This window comes from Aotus nancymaae, unplaced genomic scaffold, assembly GCF_030222135.1.
Source record: "Aotus nancymaae isolate 86718 unplaced genomic scaffold, 86718_ANA_hifiasm-v0.15.2.pri h1tg000036l, whole genome shotgun sequence".
NCBI classification, from domain to species: Eukaryota; Metazoa; Chordata; class Mammalia; order Primates; family Aotidae; genus Aotus; species Aotus nancymaae.
This window is the reverse complement of record NW_026988450.1, coordinates 72,863,597-72,880,423: the sequence shown is the minus strand read 5'-3', so window position 1 is coordinate 72,880,423 and position 16,827 is coordinate 72,863,597. Positions and strand designations below refer to the sequence as shown.

General features: G+C 40.4%; 2 protein-coding genes across 6 annotated transcripts in view; one reads left to right on the top strand and one right to left on the bottom strand.

Moving 5' to 3' along the window:
* Positions 1-14,142, top strand: part of TATDN1 (TatD DNase domain containing 1) — a 60,346-nt gene extending 46,204 nt beyond the window's left edge. For 2 of the 5 annotated variants that reach the window (XM_064384574.1, XM_064384575.1), the window contains exon 13: positions 12,988-14,142. In XM_064384574.1, the coding sequence (XP_064240644.1) occupies positions 12,988-13,099 (112 nt within the window). In that variant the 3' untranslated portion in view covers positions 13,100-14,142. Of the gene's footprint in view, positions 1-2,106; positions 2,296-11,077; positions 11,395-12,987 lie in introns of those variants that run through there. The other 3 variants (XM_064384576.1, XM_064384577.1, XM_012451618.2) reach the window with 3 other exon arrangements.
* RNF139 (ring finger protein 139) lies at positions 244-16,249 on the bottom strand. Its single transcript, XM_012451611.2, has 2 exons — positions 15,857-16,249; positions 244-4,987 (listed from the first exon to the last, which is right to left on the bottom strand). Exons 1-2 carry the CDS (start codon positions 16,035-16,037, stop codon positions 3,174-3,176), a joined length of 1,995 nt encoding a protein of 664 aa, XP_012307034.2. The 5' UTR covers positions 16,038-16,249; the 3' UTR covers positions 244-3,173.
* Between the last annotated feature and the right edge of the window lie 578 nt (positions 16,250-16,827).

Sequence of the window (16,827 nt, the reverse complement as noted above, 5' to 3'; positions counted from 1 at the left end):
ACTAAAAACCTTTGCCTGGCCGGGGTGCAGTGACACGTCTGTCATCCTATGGGAGGCCTAGGTGGGAGGATCACTTGAGGTCAGGAGTTCCAAAGCAGCCTAGCCAACATGGCAAAACCCCCATCTCTACGAAAAATACAAAAAAATTAGCCAGGCATGGCGGTGGGCGCCTGTAATCCCAGCTACTTGGGAGGCTGAGGCCAAAGAATCGCTTGAACCTGAGAGGTGGAGATTGCAGTGAGCTGAGATTGTGCCACTGCACTCCAGCCTGGGCCACAGTGTGAGACTGCATCTCAAAAAACAAAAATATTCCACAAAAACCTGTGCCTACTGTAAAAGTGCTACATTAAACAAAAGCCACTAAATTCTCAGGGACATTAAACAACTTTATATTCGTTTTGGAATAACTACAGCTTTGACCACTGAAGATATATGGAAATAGCATGGCTGCTGAAGTGTTATTCAAAGATTGCCATAAATTGCATTATCTCTTATCAAACAGTAAAATAGGATGTCCTAAGTTCCAATAGATTTTTTTTTCTTTTTTTTGAGACAAGAGTCTTGCTCTGTTGCCCAGGCTGGAGTGCAGTGGAGTGCACTGGCACAATCTTAGCTCACTGCAACCTCCACCTCCAACTAATTGTCCTGCCTCAGCCTCCCGAGTAGCTAGGACTATAGGTGTATGCCACCACGCCTGGCTAATTTTTTGTATTTTAGTAGAAATGGTGTTTCATCATGTTGCCCAGGCTGGTCTCAAACTCCTGAGCTCAGGCAATCCGCACACCTCAGCCTCCCAAAGTGCGGTGATTACAGGTGTGATCCACCCTGCCTGGCCTCAATAGATTTCTTATAAGTAATTTCAATAAAATGAATTTGCTATGCAATATAATCTTAGCAAAGCTGCTGTGACCTTCAAAACTGTGTCATCAGCAGCACTGATCAACAGTTCCAGTTCTGAGAAGGACATACAGAGGGAGACATTCGGTAGTTTCCTATGAAAATTGGATTTTCACTGTCTTAATGTAAATGTTAATAGGTTTGCTTTTAAGATATTTTGACTGTCAGATAAACATGTAGTGTAATGTTTGCTTAGTATAAACATCAAGCAAGGCTTTTGTGTCACTATTACAAAACAATTTTTTAAATTCCCATTAATCTTGGATCCCCATCCTTAATTCCTTTACATGTTAACATTTAAGATACCCACTAAGGGAACAAAAAGCTTAGGCAAAAAATATTCAAATGTTCCATTTTGGCTTTGGAACTTCCTAATTCATGTATTTAAAATATTCCACTTACATGTAATACTGCTAGGAGACACTATGGATAATCATTATTTTAAGAACAGAAACTCAAAGATGTGGCTGAGTGCAGTGGCTCACGCCTGTAATCCTAGCACTCTGGGAGGTGGAGGCAGGTGGATCATGAGGTCAGGAGTTCAAGACCAGCCTGGCCAACATGGTGAAACCCCGCCTCCACTAAAAATACAAAAATAGCTGGGTGTGATGGTGGGCACCTATTAATCCTAGCTACTCGGGAGGCTGAGGCAGGAGAATCACCCCCCTCCCCCTCAATAACCACACATTTTTCCAAGTAAATATACTTTTGCACCAACCTGATAACCTTCATAGTGGCTTTCCAACTATACCTGCTGTCCCCTAGTACAAATTACATTGTGACTTAGGACACATACATAATAAAACCAAAAGAAAAATGGAACAGTACTTACCAAGTACAGTATACTTGTCAATTTTTTAAATGCTTATCATGACCCCCTAATGAACGTGCTGTGAGCTGCAACTGCAAACGACTCTTCATTTCCACTGGGTTAATGCCATAACTGTGGTGCACGTAAGACAGATGGCTGCTTTAATAATTTACTTGAACCTGGTTCTTAGCTCTAGTTATATGCAAGACAGTCCCATAAGTCTGTTTCTAGTTACTGGCAGTAAGTTTTTCTTGATATTGCTGAAAAACTTATAACTGTTAAACTTTATTATATTAAAGGTGCTCTAACATTTTCCTTTATATGAAAAACTATTATATGGCTTTAGAACAGAATGTGTACTTGGAGATTTAACCATTTTTGTTTTTGTTTTGTTTTAGTCAAATATTGGAGATAATGTCAGCAGTGAGAGATGAGGATCCACTGGAATTAGCCAATACACTATATAACAATACTATTAAAGTATTTTTTCCTGGAATATAATTGGCATATGCCTTCCACTTTCCATCATGTATGTAAAATTTCACAGTAAAACTTGCTGATAGTTTCAATAAAGAAATTATCTGGAAGTTGTCTAAAGAAATACTGTGTATCAGTAAACACCATTCCCCTTCTTTTTCTCATAAAATCAGATCAGGATGTTTTTATATCACTGAGTACCTTATTTATTGTTTTAAACAATAAATAATAAGGTATTATTTTTTATTGTTTTAAACAATAAAAAACTTTTGTAATATCTTCAAAACAATGAAAGGATAATTTTATGACAATACTGCAGACACAGAATGGCTAACAAACCAATTTTATATTAAAAAAATTAGCACATTCTGGTTTATATCAAAGTTTAGTCGATAGTTTATTTCTCAACCCTCAGTCTCTGAATCATGACTTTCAGACTCAGCTCAATTACACTGCTACTCAAGTTTCAAAAAAGTTCTTCAGTTGCTTCTGGCAAGCTAATTTTTTCTTTAGTTTTGAAATACTCTCTCATGTCCTTTATTCTCTGGTCAAATTATTTTGTTTATTTCCTTGACTTTAATGTGGTTTCCTGATTTGTATTTTTCATTCTCCCACCCATTCTAAAGAAAAACTGAGGTCCAAAGTTAGATACATTATATAATTGAAGAATCTTTGGCACAGTTGACGCACCACATGATCATTACATCTATTAAAAAGCTGTTTGTTCAAATTTTGTCATAAAAATGTGAAAACATTTTATTCTATGTACAATAATGTACACAAATTTAAACAGGTCACCAAAGAGACCAGAAGTAATTAAAGAGGTATATTTACAGTAGCACATCACAGTAAACGGAAAACCATTCACAGATTCAACATTGATACTGTTTTTGTGCTTGGTTACACACGGAAGGTGAAGGATATTACTCCATTTTGGATGAACTGAATTTTAAACAAATACCTCAATGACTAATAAATGCTATTTTAATCAGTCAGTATCATCATTAAGTTCTTCAGCTGCTGTGCCTGTGTGCTGAATCATTCCATTTCTTTCTCTTTGAACATCATCATCACAATCTGTACTGTCATCTTCGTTCAATTCCCTGTCAGATTCAGCAGCAGCTTCTCTTATAGGTTCCTCTGGATTTTCATTGGGTGCAATAAATCCATTGTTGTTAGATACATTTGAGTTATCTTTGATATCATCTTCGTTGTATACTTTTTGATGGCACATTGGACAAGTATCTTGAATGTACAGCCATTTCCGAAGGCAAAGTGCATGGAAATAATGATTACATGGTGTAATACGAGCAGATGTTGTAAACTCATGATAGCAGATTGCACATACATCATCTATTTCTTGTAAGTGGCTCCCTTTTATTTCAGGAAGTGAATTAATTTTCTTCACAGCAGTCCTACGATTCATGAATGTCTTCCAGCCATTTTTGGCTTGTAAGTAGATGTTAAAATATGCATGTAGGCACATCATAAAAGCCCGAATTTTACTTCCTGACTCAAACATCATAGTGTAAGCCCCATTTCCAAACATTACAACTCCAAATATAAATTCAATAATACTTCCTGTTGAACGAACGTAGTAGACATAATCGTCAAGCTTTTCCCAGAGGACATTATAGTAGCCGTCAATCATGAATAACGTATAAACAGTGAGAGAAACGATTACTTTTAAGCACAGTTCCACACAAAATGCTGTAACGGCAAACAACCATGTATTTAGTGCATAGTGATGCCAAAGAACATAACTGAGTAAGACAGGAAGAATAAACAGGCAAGCAGAGACAAACAGCACAGGAAAATGTCTACGAAAAGATGACACATGAGAGGCACTGAGAGACATTAATACAGGGTCTGTCATTCCATGGATAAAATGCAGGACTGCAGTTAATAGAAGGCACATGTTTCTACTTAAGCGAATAAGTCTCTCTTCTGGTCTTAGCCCACTTAACCCAGTCTGAAGAGCCAAAATAAAAAATAAAACTGGTGCAACAAAGCCAAGCCGCCTGTCATCTTCCTCAGTTGATCCAATAAAGGCCAATATTCCAAGCCCCAAATAATGGGCTACTGAGGAAATTACAGCACTCATGCCCAGCACAGTTAGTGTAGAATCACATCCACTGATAATGAGATTGCAAATGAGGTCCCAAAAATCATCCCAAGAAATAAAGAAGGAATCAGTTTCATTTGCCATCCTTAAGATGTACATTAACACTGTAGCCTGAGCCGTAACTCTTGTTAGCCAAAAGACTCGCAGTACGTCTGGGAAACGAATCCTCTTCCATGTGTCCTCCATCAATAACTGTAATCCATAAATTCGATACATGTGCCTCACTAAAAGATAAACATATCGTGTGGAATAATAAAACCACTTCAGTTTCACTGCCAGGACAAGCACTGTATTTAATGTGAGAATCAAGGAAGAGGTAAACACTAAAGTCTCTCTGATGTGTAATGGTAGCTCTGTGATTAAGCCTATTACAGGAACCAAGAGATCCAAAATGATTAATTGTGAATAGATGGAATGAATCTGGAGTAGTGTAATGTATCCAATTCCAAATGTTAGCTGTAGAACGATAACTGCCATCCATAGTGAGGGACCTTTTCGAGGAAGCAGCTCAATTCCAAAAGCTGATGTGTTGTAGCCACCATAGAAGTCAATGTGCAAAGCAGCATAGTAATTCACCAACACCGAAGTTGCAGCTAACAGAAAGGCTGAGCTGTACATGTAAAACTTGAAAAGTGATCTCTGGGACAAGATCAGAACAATACTGGATACAAATATACCTAAAAGAAAGAAAGGAAAAGTAATCTGAATGAAGTATCTTTAAGAATGTTTTCCCACTAATAGTTATGATATTCTTTCTCTAATTAGGAAATATGAGTATGTTCAGTACATTAAGCCTCAAGACAATTTAGGTTTAAAGGGCAATGAAGGTTTTGTAGTCAAGAGGACAGACCAAACATCCTAATTCTTTTTTTATCTGAGACGGTGTCTCGCTCTGTCGCCAGGCTGGAGTGCAGTGGTGCAATCTCAGCTCACTGCAACCTCCACCTACTGGGTTCAAGCGATTCTCCTGCCTCAGCCTCCCAAGTAGCTGGGATTACAAGTGCCTGCCACCACACCTGGCTAATTTTTGTATTTTTAGTAGAGATGGAGTTTCACCATGTTGGCTAGGAAGGTAAATTCTTTACTTCCTTCCTTTCAAAAATTTCCTTCCTTCCTAATTTCAAGATTATTTCAAGTAACACTGTATATGCCAAAGGCACCAAATTACTAAATTATCTTCAAGATGAATTTGTAAAAGAATATATCCTTCATCATTTGATAATGATTAAGATAATTTTAAAAAATAAGAGCTAAAAATAACCCAAATGAAAACCATTTGTTCCTATTAAGTTTTTGATTGGTTGATTGATTGATTGATTGAGACAGAGTCTTGCTCTGTCACCCAGGTTGGAATGCACTAGCACAATCTCAGCTAACCGCAACCTCTGCCTCCCAGACTCAAGCAATTCTCCTGCCTTAGCCTCCCAAGTAACTGGGATTACAGGTACCTGCCACCACACCCAGCTAATTTTTGTATTTTTAGTAGAGACAAGGTTTTACCATGTTGGCCAGACTGGTCTCTTAACTCCTGAGCTCAAGTGATCCACCCACCTCGGCCTCCCAAAGTTGTGGGGATTACAGGCGTGAGCTACCATGCCCAGCCAAGTTTTAGATTTTTGGTTTAAAGCATTCTTTAAGAAATCAAGTTCGTTTTATACTTCCACCTAATTCTTCCTTTTCTTCTAGCTAAGTCATACCAGCTCTTATTTTTCCTGCTCTTTAACTCTGAGCATTCTTCAAAGGGTCAAAAAATTCAGAATTTTTTCCCTCCTACCTAGTTTCTTTCAGACTTAGAAACATCCTCCAAGTTCCCTTTTTCCTGTACAATGCTGAATCTGTTTCTTAAAATAGTCAACTCTTTCTATTGTTTTTCACATAACAAAAGTAACACTCAGAAAACCAAGACATGTTTTTAAAAAATGGTGATTCCTCTTTCCCCCCATAGACGCCATCTTTCTTTGTACTCTGACAGAAATGCATATTTTAAGTAGGATTACAATAAACATGTTATTGGCCAATGTTTCAACAATGGGAATGACATCTAAATACTCACCTAGTTTCACTCCTACATTACAACTGCAAATCTCCAAAGTTCTAAAACACAACTTGCCTTAAACTAGAATCGGCTTTTCCTTATGATTTGATATTTCAGTTAAAGGTACCATTATTAATCTCTTAGAGGTACTCTCAACCCAACCCCACACACTCAAACTTTGCCAATTAGTTGCCAAATTCTTCTAACATCTCTATCTCCCTTTTCTGTGACACCAATCAATTACTGTCTCAAAAACAAAAAACAAAAAACCTCATCTTGTCTAAATCCATCTTCAAGCCATCACCAAATTGCCTTTCTTCATTCCTCTGCTCAAAATACTTCAGCAGCTCTGAAATTACTATCAACTAAAACCTACATTCCTGCTTCTGGCATTCGAGTATCCAATTTGCTTTGTAGTAGTACTCCTCCTAACACACATACATCAATGCTCCAGACTTATGTTCCCCACATTCCTTTCTCCACTATAGGTACAGTGGTGTTTAGATTCTCTTTGCTTGGAATGATGACCCCATCAACTTCCCAATCCCTGACTGTTCAAATCCTACCTATCCTAGAAACCCACTTTCTTTGATAGACACTGTTCTTTCAGCATACCCGCAGAACTTAGTGAAACACCTAACACTCATATGTCACCAGATATTGCAGTCTGTAGTTAGATCTAAGTATCATCTACCCTATTATACATATATCTACAACAGAAAGCAAGGATCCTACCTGTCCATCTATGGATCCTACAATAGTCTGTACAAAATAAGTACAATTAGTATTCATGGGGAAATGTCTGTCACATCCAGTTATTTTTAAAGGCAACTACAAAATATAACCTGCTTGAAAAATAAAATCTATGAAAAAGACAATGAGAAACCATATCCTGGAGTACAGAAAAAGTGACAAACTCCAAATTAAAAATCCATCTATGGCCGGGTATGGTGGCTCACGCCTGTAATCCCAACACTTTGGGAGGCCGAGGCAGGTGCATCTTGAGGCCAGGAGTTCAAGACCATGTCAACATGATGAAAACCTGTCTCTTCTAAAAATATAAAAATTTGCCGGGCATGGTGGCACACGCCTGTACTCCCAGCTACTCAGGAGGCTGTGGCGGGAGAATCGCTTGAACCTGGAAGGAGGAGGTTGCAGTGAGCTGAGATGGCACCAACTGCACGTCAGCGTGGGTGACAGGGAGACACTGTCTCTAAATAAATAAATAAATAAATATTAAGCAATAAAATAAAAGTCCATCTATTCACCCTATTTCAGCAGGTAATCAAGACACTGCATATTATTACAGTGGATGCATTTCACAATCCATTGCACATAAAAGCAAGGGCTAGTTCCTTTTTTTTTTGACACGGAGTCTCGCCCTGTCACTATCTCAGCTCATTGCAACCTCTGCCTCCTGGGCATGCCATCATGCTGGCCAGGCTGATCTCAAACTCCTGACCTCGTGATCCTCATGAGTCTCCCAAGTGCTGGGATTACAGGCATGAACTACTGCACCAGGCCAGGCTAGTTCCTTTAAGTGATGATTCTGCCCAGGGATTTAAAATGTATCCTGTGCCAAAGTGTGAAGTCATTTGTGAAAAGGAAAACAAAAGGACACAATGAAGTAAAAGATACATAAACCTCTGAATACGAACCACCTGATTCCCCAAGCAAATGGGCCACTAATAATCTCCCAGAGTTGTGAGCTCAACAGGCTCTTTAACAGAAAACAGATTTTATTTTTTATTAGACACTTCTTCCATGGAAGGTAACAAGGAAATGGAATTAATTCAGCCTTCCAGATGCCATATGTAACCTTACATTCTCTACATGGAAAACAACATTATTTTTCCTGAGACAAAACTTTAAAAACTTTAAAACAAATCTTCTAAGTTTTCAAAGTTATAGAACAAAATAATTCCTACCCAAAGTTTGTAGGCATAAGGGGTTCATAGATTTTTCTTTTATATTCATATTCCTACCTATGGAATTCAGGAAGAATCTGCTCTCATTTTAAAAGCCAACATCCCAAGTAATAAGTCTCCAAAGTAATAATCTTTGTCATGGCCATCACAGAATAATATCGAAATTTAATTGCATTTTTACATTAGACATGAAACTCTTTCTTGGTATTTATACTGTAGGTCTAAGAAAATATAAAAGTCCAGAGACAGGCCGGGCATGGTGGCTCAGGCCTGTAATCCCAGCAGTTTGTGAGGCCAAGGTGGGTGGATCACGAGATCAAGAGTTCAAGACCAGCCTGTCCAAGATGTCGAAACCCCGTTTGTACTAAAAAATTAGCTGGGTGCAGTGGCAGGTGCCTGTAATCCCAGCTACTCAGGAGGCTGAGGCAGGAGAATCGCTTCCAAGGGTAGAGGTTGCAGTCAGCCGAGATCGTGTCACTGCACTCTAGCAGGCAACAGAGTGAGACTCTGTCTCAGAAAAAAAAAAAAAAGTCCAGAGACAGTTTCTCATTAGGATTTGGAAGACTTGGACAAGTAATCAAGGCTATGTCTAAATGCTGCTTTATAAAGAATTAAAACCTTGGGACACCAGAGAACAGAATTTACTGAAATCACAACTCAGAGATCTTGGTCCAGTTCTCCAGTGATTAAGAGAGTTTCAATAGAGTTTTCAAAGTAGTCAAAAAGAGGCAGGTATCCAAATCAATTCAGGAACTTTGAAACTATATGTGAACTCAACTCATGAAAGAGTTCAGGCCTTTTCAATTTGGATTACCAAAAACAAGCAAATAAAAACAAAGGAAAAAATAAAAAAACTTACCATGCATGTTACATAAGAAAGTGTTTCTCTCTTTTATGTGTAAAGTCCATTCATACCCTTACCCACTTTTGGAAACTTGTGACTAAAAATCAGGGTACAAAACATAGTATTTACAATTCTCCAAGTGCCCTAAATACCTTTAAAACAAAAATGTGCAAAAACATTTTAATACCTGACAGAATATGGAAAAACATAGAAATAAATGTATTTACTACCTTACTCCCAAGAGAGCCTTAAGTGGTGAAATTTACAACAAAGTAGTGTCTTGAAATGTTGTCAATCTGTTGGCATACTTGACAAATCATAAAGAAAAAATTTCTATTGGATTCTCATTTTAGGTAAAAAAAAAAGTATTCTAAGTATAGAACACAAAATTAAATTTTTGCTTTTAAATACAATTATAACAAGTATGCTTTTATGAAAAATATATGAACATGGATTTTAAAAAGCCAGACCCTTCAGAGAGGTATTAAATGAAGAGTTAAAGCAAGTTTTTCTAGTCTGTCTTTCCCATCTGTGATATCATAAAAAATACATTAATATTTGGTCTTTGTCCCATTTTCTGACAAGGCTTCTAAAAATCCTTGGAATCTCTGGAGTGACTGCTTTGACAATAATCAGATGACTGGTACCTGGAGGCCCCTAGATAGCTTCAGGATGGGTCTAGGTAGCCAGGAGAACCAACCCAGTGATTAAGGGTTATAACTTTCATTCCCACCCCCAGCCCCCACCTCTGGGAAGGGGAAAGAAGCTGAAGATTGAGTCCATAAACCAATGCCCAGTGATCTAATCAATCATGCCTGTTTAATGAAGCTTCTATAAAAACCCAAAAGGACTTAGTTTTGTGAGCTCTCAGATAGCTGAACCCACAGCTCCATGCCCCTTCTTCTCCCCTTCTCTCTTTCTTTGCCTCACCTTATGTATCTCCTTCCATCTGGTCAATTCATTTGTGTCCTTTGTAACAGCCTTTATAATAAATGGTTAAATGTAAGTACAGTAGCTCCTCCTTACCAGAGGTTTCACTTCTTTTTTTTTTAGTGATGGAGTCTCGCTCTGTTGCCCAGAGCGAGATCTTTTGATTAATATAGGTTTTTAACTTCAATATCATTCAGTTTATCAATCTTCATTATCTATTTGGTTTTATATATTTTTAAGGAATTTCCTCCTCAATCTAAGATTGGAAAAATAAGATAGTCCACATTTTCTTCTAAACAGTGAAAGTTCTGCATTTCATATTGACATGGCTAAGAATACACTTAAAAATGACTATTGTTTTTTTAAGAGACAGGGTCTTGCTCTGTCACCCAGGCTGGAGTGCTATTATGCAATCACAGCTCACTGCAGGCTCAAGCAATCTTCCCACCCCAGCCTCCTGAGTAGGTAGGACTACAGGCACCTGCCGCCAAGTCCGGCTAATTTTTTTTTTTTTTTTTTTTTGTAGAGACAGGGTCTCACTACATTGCTCAGGCTAGAAGTGACTGTTTATATACTGACATGAGGCAGACATATAGTATAATTTTTTTCCATAGGTGTAACAAAATAATCATTAATTCAACAGTCCACATTTACCCCAATGTACTTCAATTCTATCTCTGAAACACATTATTTCTGTATATACATTAGTAGTCTGTTTCTGGGCTATGTATTTAATTATAAATAAGTCTAAGTACTAATCTATTTGCCTATCCCAGTGGTTCTCAACCAGGATTTGGCAATATCTAGAGACAGTTTTGGCTGTCACACTGGGTTGTGGGGGTACAAGGTGCTACTGGCATCTAATGCGTAGGGGATAGGGATGCTGCTAAAAATCTTACAATGCACAGGAGAGCCCCCACCCCCAAACAAAGAATTATCCTGTCCAAAATGTCAATACTGCCACTGTTGAGAAATCTGTCTATTCCTATGATAGTTCTAATTACATTGGCTTTGTGTTTTCACTTCATAGGTTTTGTGAGGTCTTTTACGGCATGAAAAATAGCTAGCTATCTCATTCCTTTCAAGAACTTTATTGTGGCCAGACATGGTGACTCTCGCCTGTAATCTCAGCACTTTGGGAGGCCAAGGCAGGTGGATCAGCTGAGATGGGGAGTTTGAGACCAGCCGGACCAACAAGGAGAAACTTCATCTCTACTAAAAACACAAATTAGCTGGGTGTAGTGGCACATGCCTGTAATCCCAGCTACTCGGGAGGCTGAGTCAGGAGAATCGCTTGAACCCAGGAGGCTTAAGTTGAGGTAAGCCGTACGGCACCACTGCACTCCAGCCTGGGCAACAAGAGTGAAACTCTCTCAAAAAAAAAAAAAAAAAAGAAAAGAACTTTATTGAATGGCTAGACCTAATACAATGGACAGATTTGTATCAATACATATTAAGTTTGTTGCTTTGTTATTTCCAGTAATGCTTTCCCATAATTCTTTTGTACTACTATATCTCTAGGCCAATTCCCTAGAATTGAAATTGTGAATCAAAAGTTGTATGAGCCTGGCGGGGTGGCATGCACCTGCAGTCCCAACTACCTGGGAGGCTAAGGCAGGAGAATCTCTTGAATCTGGGAGGTGGAGGTTGCAGAGAGACGAGATCATGCCACTGCACTCCAGCCTGGGCAACAAAGCAAGACTGTCTCAAAAAAAAAAAAATGGCTGGGCACGGTGGCTCATGCCTGTAATCCCAGCACTTTGGGAGGCTGAGGCAAGTGAATCACAAGATCAGGAGTTCCAGAGCAGCCTGACCAACTGTTGAAACCCTGTCTCCACTAAAAATTTAAAAATTAGCTGAGCGTGGTGGCGCGTGCCTATAATCCCAGCTACTCAGCAGGCTGAGGCAGGAGAATCGCTTGACCCAGGAGGTGAAGGTTGCAGTGAACTGAGATCGTGCCACTGTACTCCAGCCTGGGCAACAGAGTGAGACTCCATCTCAAAAAAAAAAAGTCAGTTGTAAATGACAGTTGATAGTTCCTAATGGTTTTACACAGAAGAGTCTTCCAAAATTGTATAAATTTACCTATTTCAAAATGGTAAATACCTTTGCCAAACTAATCAAACTTTGAACTCTTCATCAATCTGATAAATAAACTTTGTTTTGACTTTTTTTTCTTTTTTGAGACAGAGTCTCACCCTGTTGCCCAGGCTGGAGTGCAGTGGCGCGATCCCAGCTCACTGCAACCTCTGCCTCCCAGGTTCAAGTGATTCTCCTGCCTCAGCCTGCTGAGTAGCTGAGATTACAGGCACACACCACCATGCCCAGCTAATTTTTGTATTTTTAATAGAGACAGGGTTTCACAATGTTGGCTGCTCTAGAACTCCTGACCTTGTGATCCGCCCACCTTGGCCTCCCAAAGTGCTGGGATTACAGGCGTGAGCCACGGTGTCATGCCTTGATTTTTTTTTTTTTTTTTTTTTTTTTTTTGAGACAGTCTCTCTCTGTTGCCCAGGCTGGAGTGCAGTGGAGCGATCTTGGCTCACTGCAACCTCCACCTCCCAAGTTCAACTGATTCTCGTGCCTCAGCCTCCAGAGTAGCTGGGACTGTGGGGAAGGGCACCACTGCGCCTGGCTAATTTTTGTATTTTTTGGTAGAGACAGGTTTCACCATTTGACCAGGCTAGTCTCAAACTCCTGGCCTCAAGCAATCTACCCACCTCAGCCTCCCAAAGTGCTGGGATTACAGGCGTGAGCCACCATGCCTGCTCTTGACTGTATTCAATTATAAATAAGGCTAATTTTTTTTTTCCCATAAAATCAAGCTTCTGCAGGAAGGGCTAAATACTTTTCTCTTACTTATTGAACATTGTTTATTGTGAATAGTTTGTCTTAGGCATTTTCCTAAGGGAGTATAAGTTTTTTTCTTTTTCTTTTTAGACAGTCTCGATCTGTTGCCAGGGTGGGGTGCAGTGGAGAGATCTCAGCTCACTGCAACCTCCGACTTCCTGATTCAAGCTATTCTCCTGCCTCAGCCTCCCTGGCAGGGTAAAAATCTTACTAGAAAGTGAATCACATAGGATGCAAATACTTTCTCTCAGTTTGTAATTCAAGGATTTTTAAGTTTTGCCATTAAAAAGCTTTTCATTTTTATGTACTCAAATTTATCAGATTTTTCCTTGTAACTTCTGGGTTTTCTGTTATGTTTAAAGCCTTTTCCCACCTCAATGAATTATCACCATATGAGTAATACTATTAAAACAAACTCCTAGGCTTGCATTTTCTGCTCTGGATTTAAATTTGCTAACTCAGCATTATGCTGCTCTGGGTTGAGTTTCATTTAGCATTTAACATTCCTTAAGACACAGCTTTTATGTCCTCCAATATTCTATATATTGTCATAGAATTTTATTTGGATCTCCAAAATGAGTTGCTTTATTTTCTGACCTGTTGAAATCTCAAATTAGTTTGATATCAAATGAAGGTACAGTTGTAGCACCGTTTTGTAGTTAGAGGGGAGTAAATACTTCTACCACCACACATAAAACTAGTAATGCTTTTTACTTAGAGATAGATTCCCATTTTTACACATTAATTTTAAAGAAAAAGGTAAGGCTGACAAGTGTTAAGACTTATACACAGTAGTACTGAAAAGTCTACAACTGTAAAGCAACTAACAAGGCAGAACAATTAATTTCAACTATCCACTGGCATCTTTTACACACAAACCTGTGTCTTTCAGTAACATGTAATTTTTAAGTACCAAAACAATTTTTTTTATTCTTATCATCCTTACAAATGTGAAAAATTAGCATAATTACATGACACAATATAAAATATCATAAGATGACAGATTTGGAAAATATTTTGTATTTCTCAAAAGTCTGATCCAGATATTCTGGGATGAAAATTTTCAAATAAACAGCACTAATATTTTGCTGATGATTTCAAAAGACCAAAATATCTAACAAAATATGTATTAAATGAAGCATTAAAATAGTTTTATTGTCTTTAACACCCTATGAAACAGGTATCATCATTGTTCATGTTTTAAAAGGTAAAAATAAAAAACCAAAGCACTGAGCAGTCACCTTAAGTCATGTTCTTTAAATTGTCAAACACAAACTTCCACAATTTATTACAAAAGAAGCATGGTGAGTACAAGGAAAATACCAGATTACCTTGTTCAATGTTCTTAAACTACAAATTATTTAATTAAGGAAAATACTTATTTTCTTTGAGGCTGCCTAGCCTGAAGCTCAACAGAGTGCTGCAGTAAAGCACCAGGTCCCAAAGGGATTCTCAGAGAATCTGCAGTTATCATGCTGTACGAATATTCAAAGCAATCACTACACTATTTCTGGGATGAATATGCAGAATCCTCTCAAACAGAGCCCAATTTTTAACACAAATAATGGTGGTGGTATACGTTAGCAGTGGCAAGAAGGAATGGCTGGAGTTAGGTAGCCAGTGGGTAACTGAAGCAGCTTGTGCTGAAGAACATCACGTTTGGTTTAGTTAAAATTAAGGTTTAAGATCTAGCATATGATCATTACTACAGCGTTCTGTATCTGGATGGCAGCTGTTAGGGAGGAAAGTAAACCATACTTAATGTCAAAAGATTTTTAAGCCCAGGCTCTGGCAACCACTTACCGGCTGCCTACCAAGAGCAAAACACTTAACCTCTATGACCCTGTTTCCTGGTTTGTAAAATGAGAATAACACCACCTACCTCTGAGGGATGTTTGAAGGTCAGGTTAGATAATACCAGTGAAAATGCTTTGCAAAAGTAAAGGACGAGACAAATGTAAAATATGGCTATTTATTGCTAAGAACAAAATTCAGCCTTTATTGCCACTCCCCTTTTGTAGGAATAAAGCAACAGATGGCTTGTAATTTCAGAAAGGCCTGGTAAGGACCTCACCATCAGTTTGCCCTCAGCAACACTTCAAAAGCATTAGCCTGCTTAAGATCGAGAACTAGAATTACCTCATTAACAAAATTTGCCAAGTTGCAATTACTTAAAAAATTCTTTTATGCATAAATGCATTTCACTCTGATGATGTAAGTGAAGATAGAGAGGAAGAATGAAAGATACTTTTAACACTCCATCCATATGAAACAAAGACAATGATTTTCAGAAGTCTCTTTTGCAAATGTCTCATCACTTTTTACAGTCATCTTCAATACCTTCTCGTTTATTAATGGAAAATTTTAGGACTCGATTTAAGCATCACCACTTTCATGAGAATTTCTGGTAATGGTTTCAAGGTCTGACATTTGAAATCCTGTCTCCTTCGCTTGGATGTCATTTACCACAGACAATTCACGATCCTGTGGACCCTAGGGTGCAGCAGAAGTGACAACATAAAACTACTCTGCATTTTGTAATAAAGGGAAACTGAGGCCCACGCCCTGGCACAGGTCCAAGGTCACACACGACGAGACTGGGACAGTAGAGTTGTTTTTAAAAGGCTGTCGCATAGGACGCGATAAACCAGTACTCACTTCCAAAGACAAACAGCAGGCAAAGAGCCGCATGCTCACACAACCTTGCTTCCCTGCCTCACTTGGGTGCAACACTGAGTCCTCGCTAGGGGGACTGCTCCGCTGTCAACTCAGGCAAGTATCATTTCCTTCCCCCTCCCACCACGTAAAGACGACCCTTTGAGGGATGAAACCGTAATTCCCAAAATCACATACTCGACCCATGGCCTCTGCGCGCCTGCCCGCTCCCCGGGGCACGTCTCGTGATAGTGAGACGCTCCCGCAGAGCCGTCCCGGGACGCAGGGTACCCTGTTCCCTTACCAAGGAGCCGGAGAAAGATCTGGAGCACGATGCAGAACCGGCTTTGGCTGGAATCGGGGTAGGAGTTGAAGATGGCGTCGATGATGTAAAGGCAGGGCACTCGGAGCGCCACTTCGAGCGCCGCCCAGACCTGCTGATGGGCCATCCGCACCTGCTGCTGCGGGGGCCCCACCGCCGCCATGAGCCGCTGCCACACCGGGGCTGGGCGGGCCGGGTAGAGCCGCGGACCGCGGCCGGGGGCGGGAGCTAAGGCGGGCAACTCCGCCCCCGCCCTCCTTCCTCTCGTGTCTCTCTCACGGCCCGCCCCGCCGCCCGCTCGCGTTCCTCGAGCTGGAGCAGGCGGCGGAGGCGGCAGTGGCTGAGAAGGCGGCGGCGGCTACCCAGGAAATCTCTGGGTTTCGGCGTTTCCGGCTGGCTAAAGTCGGACTCCTCCTCCCTCCACCGCCTCCCCCGCCCGCGGAGCCACCATCTTGACCTCGCCCGCCGGCCTCTGCCGTTGCTGCTGTTGCGAGGCCCGGCGGCTGCGCCCGCGGTCACGCGAACCGCAGAGTCCACGCCCACTGCCTGCGTCGTAATCCAGCGCTAGGGACGCTCACCATGTCGTCATCACGCAGGGTTGCCATGGTTTCCGCCCACCTCCGCAGCTAGCGCTAGCGTCTCCCCGTGGCGCATGCGCTTTTCGGTGGCCGCATTTTCCCGCCTCAGGGTTATAGCTTCACCCCCGCACAGTCGGCTTAGCAAGGTAGTCAGTGCTTCCGCGGGGCAAAATTATTAGTAGTTTTATTAGAGCCCATTAAACGTTGCATAAACATAGTTCAGAGCTGCGTGGGAGGAGAAAAGCCAAAGGATGCCGCCCTCTCGACCTTTTCCACCCCGCCTGGAGGCCGGGTCTGAAAGCCAACGCCAGGAGAAATCCCGTGAAGGCCGCCCAGGATCCTGGTAGAGGCGGCGCTGTGTGCCTTTATGGAGCG

Bases quoted from the DNA above. Each gene is read 5' to 3' on its own strand.
- RNF139 (XM_012451611.2), bottom strand. From the start codon at position 16,037: ATGGCGGCGGTGGGGCCCCCGCAGCAGCAGGTGCGGATGGCCCATCAG. The intron at 4,988-15,856 runs GTAAGGGAACAG...TCTTTCTTTTAG, and splicing joins GATCTTTCTCCGGCTCCTTG to GTATATTTGTATCCAGTATT.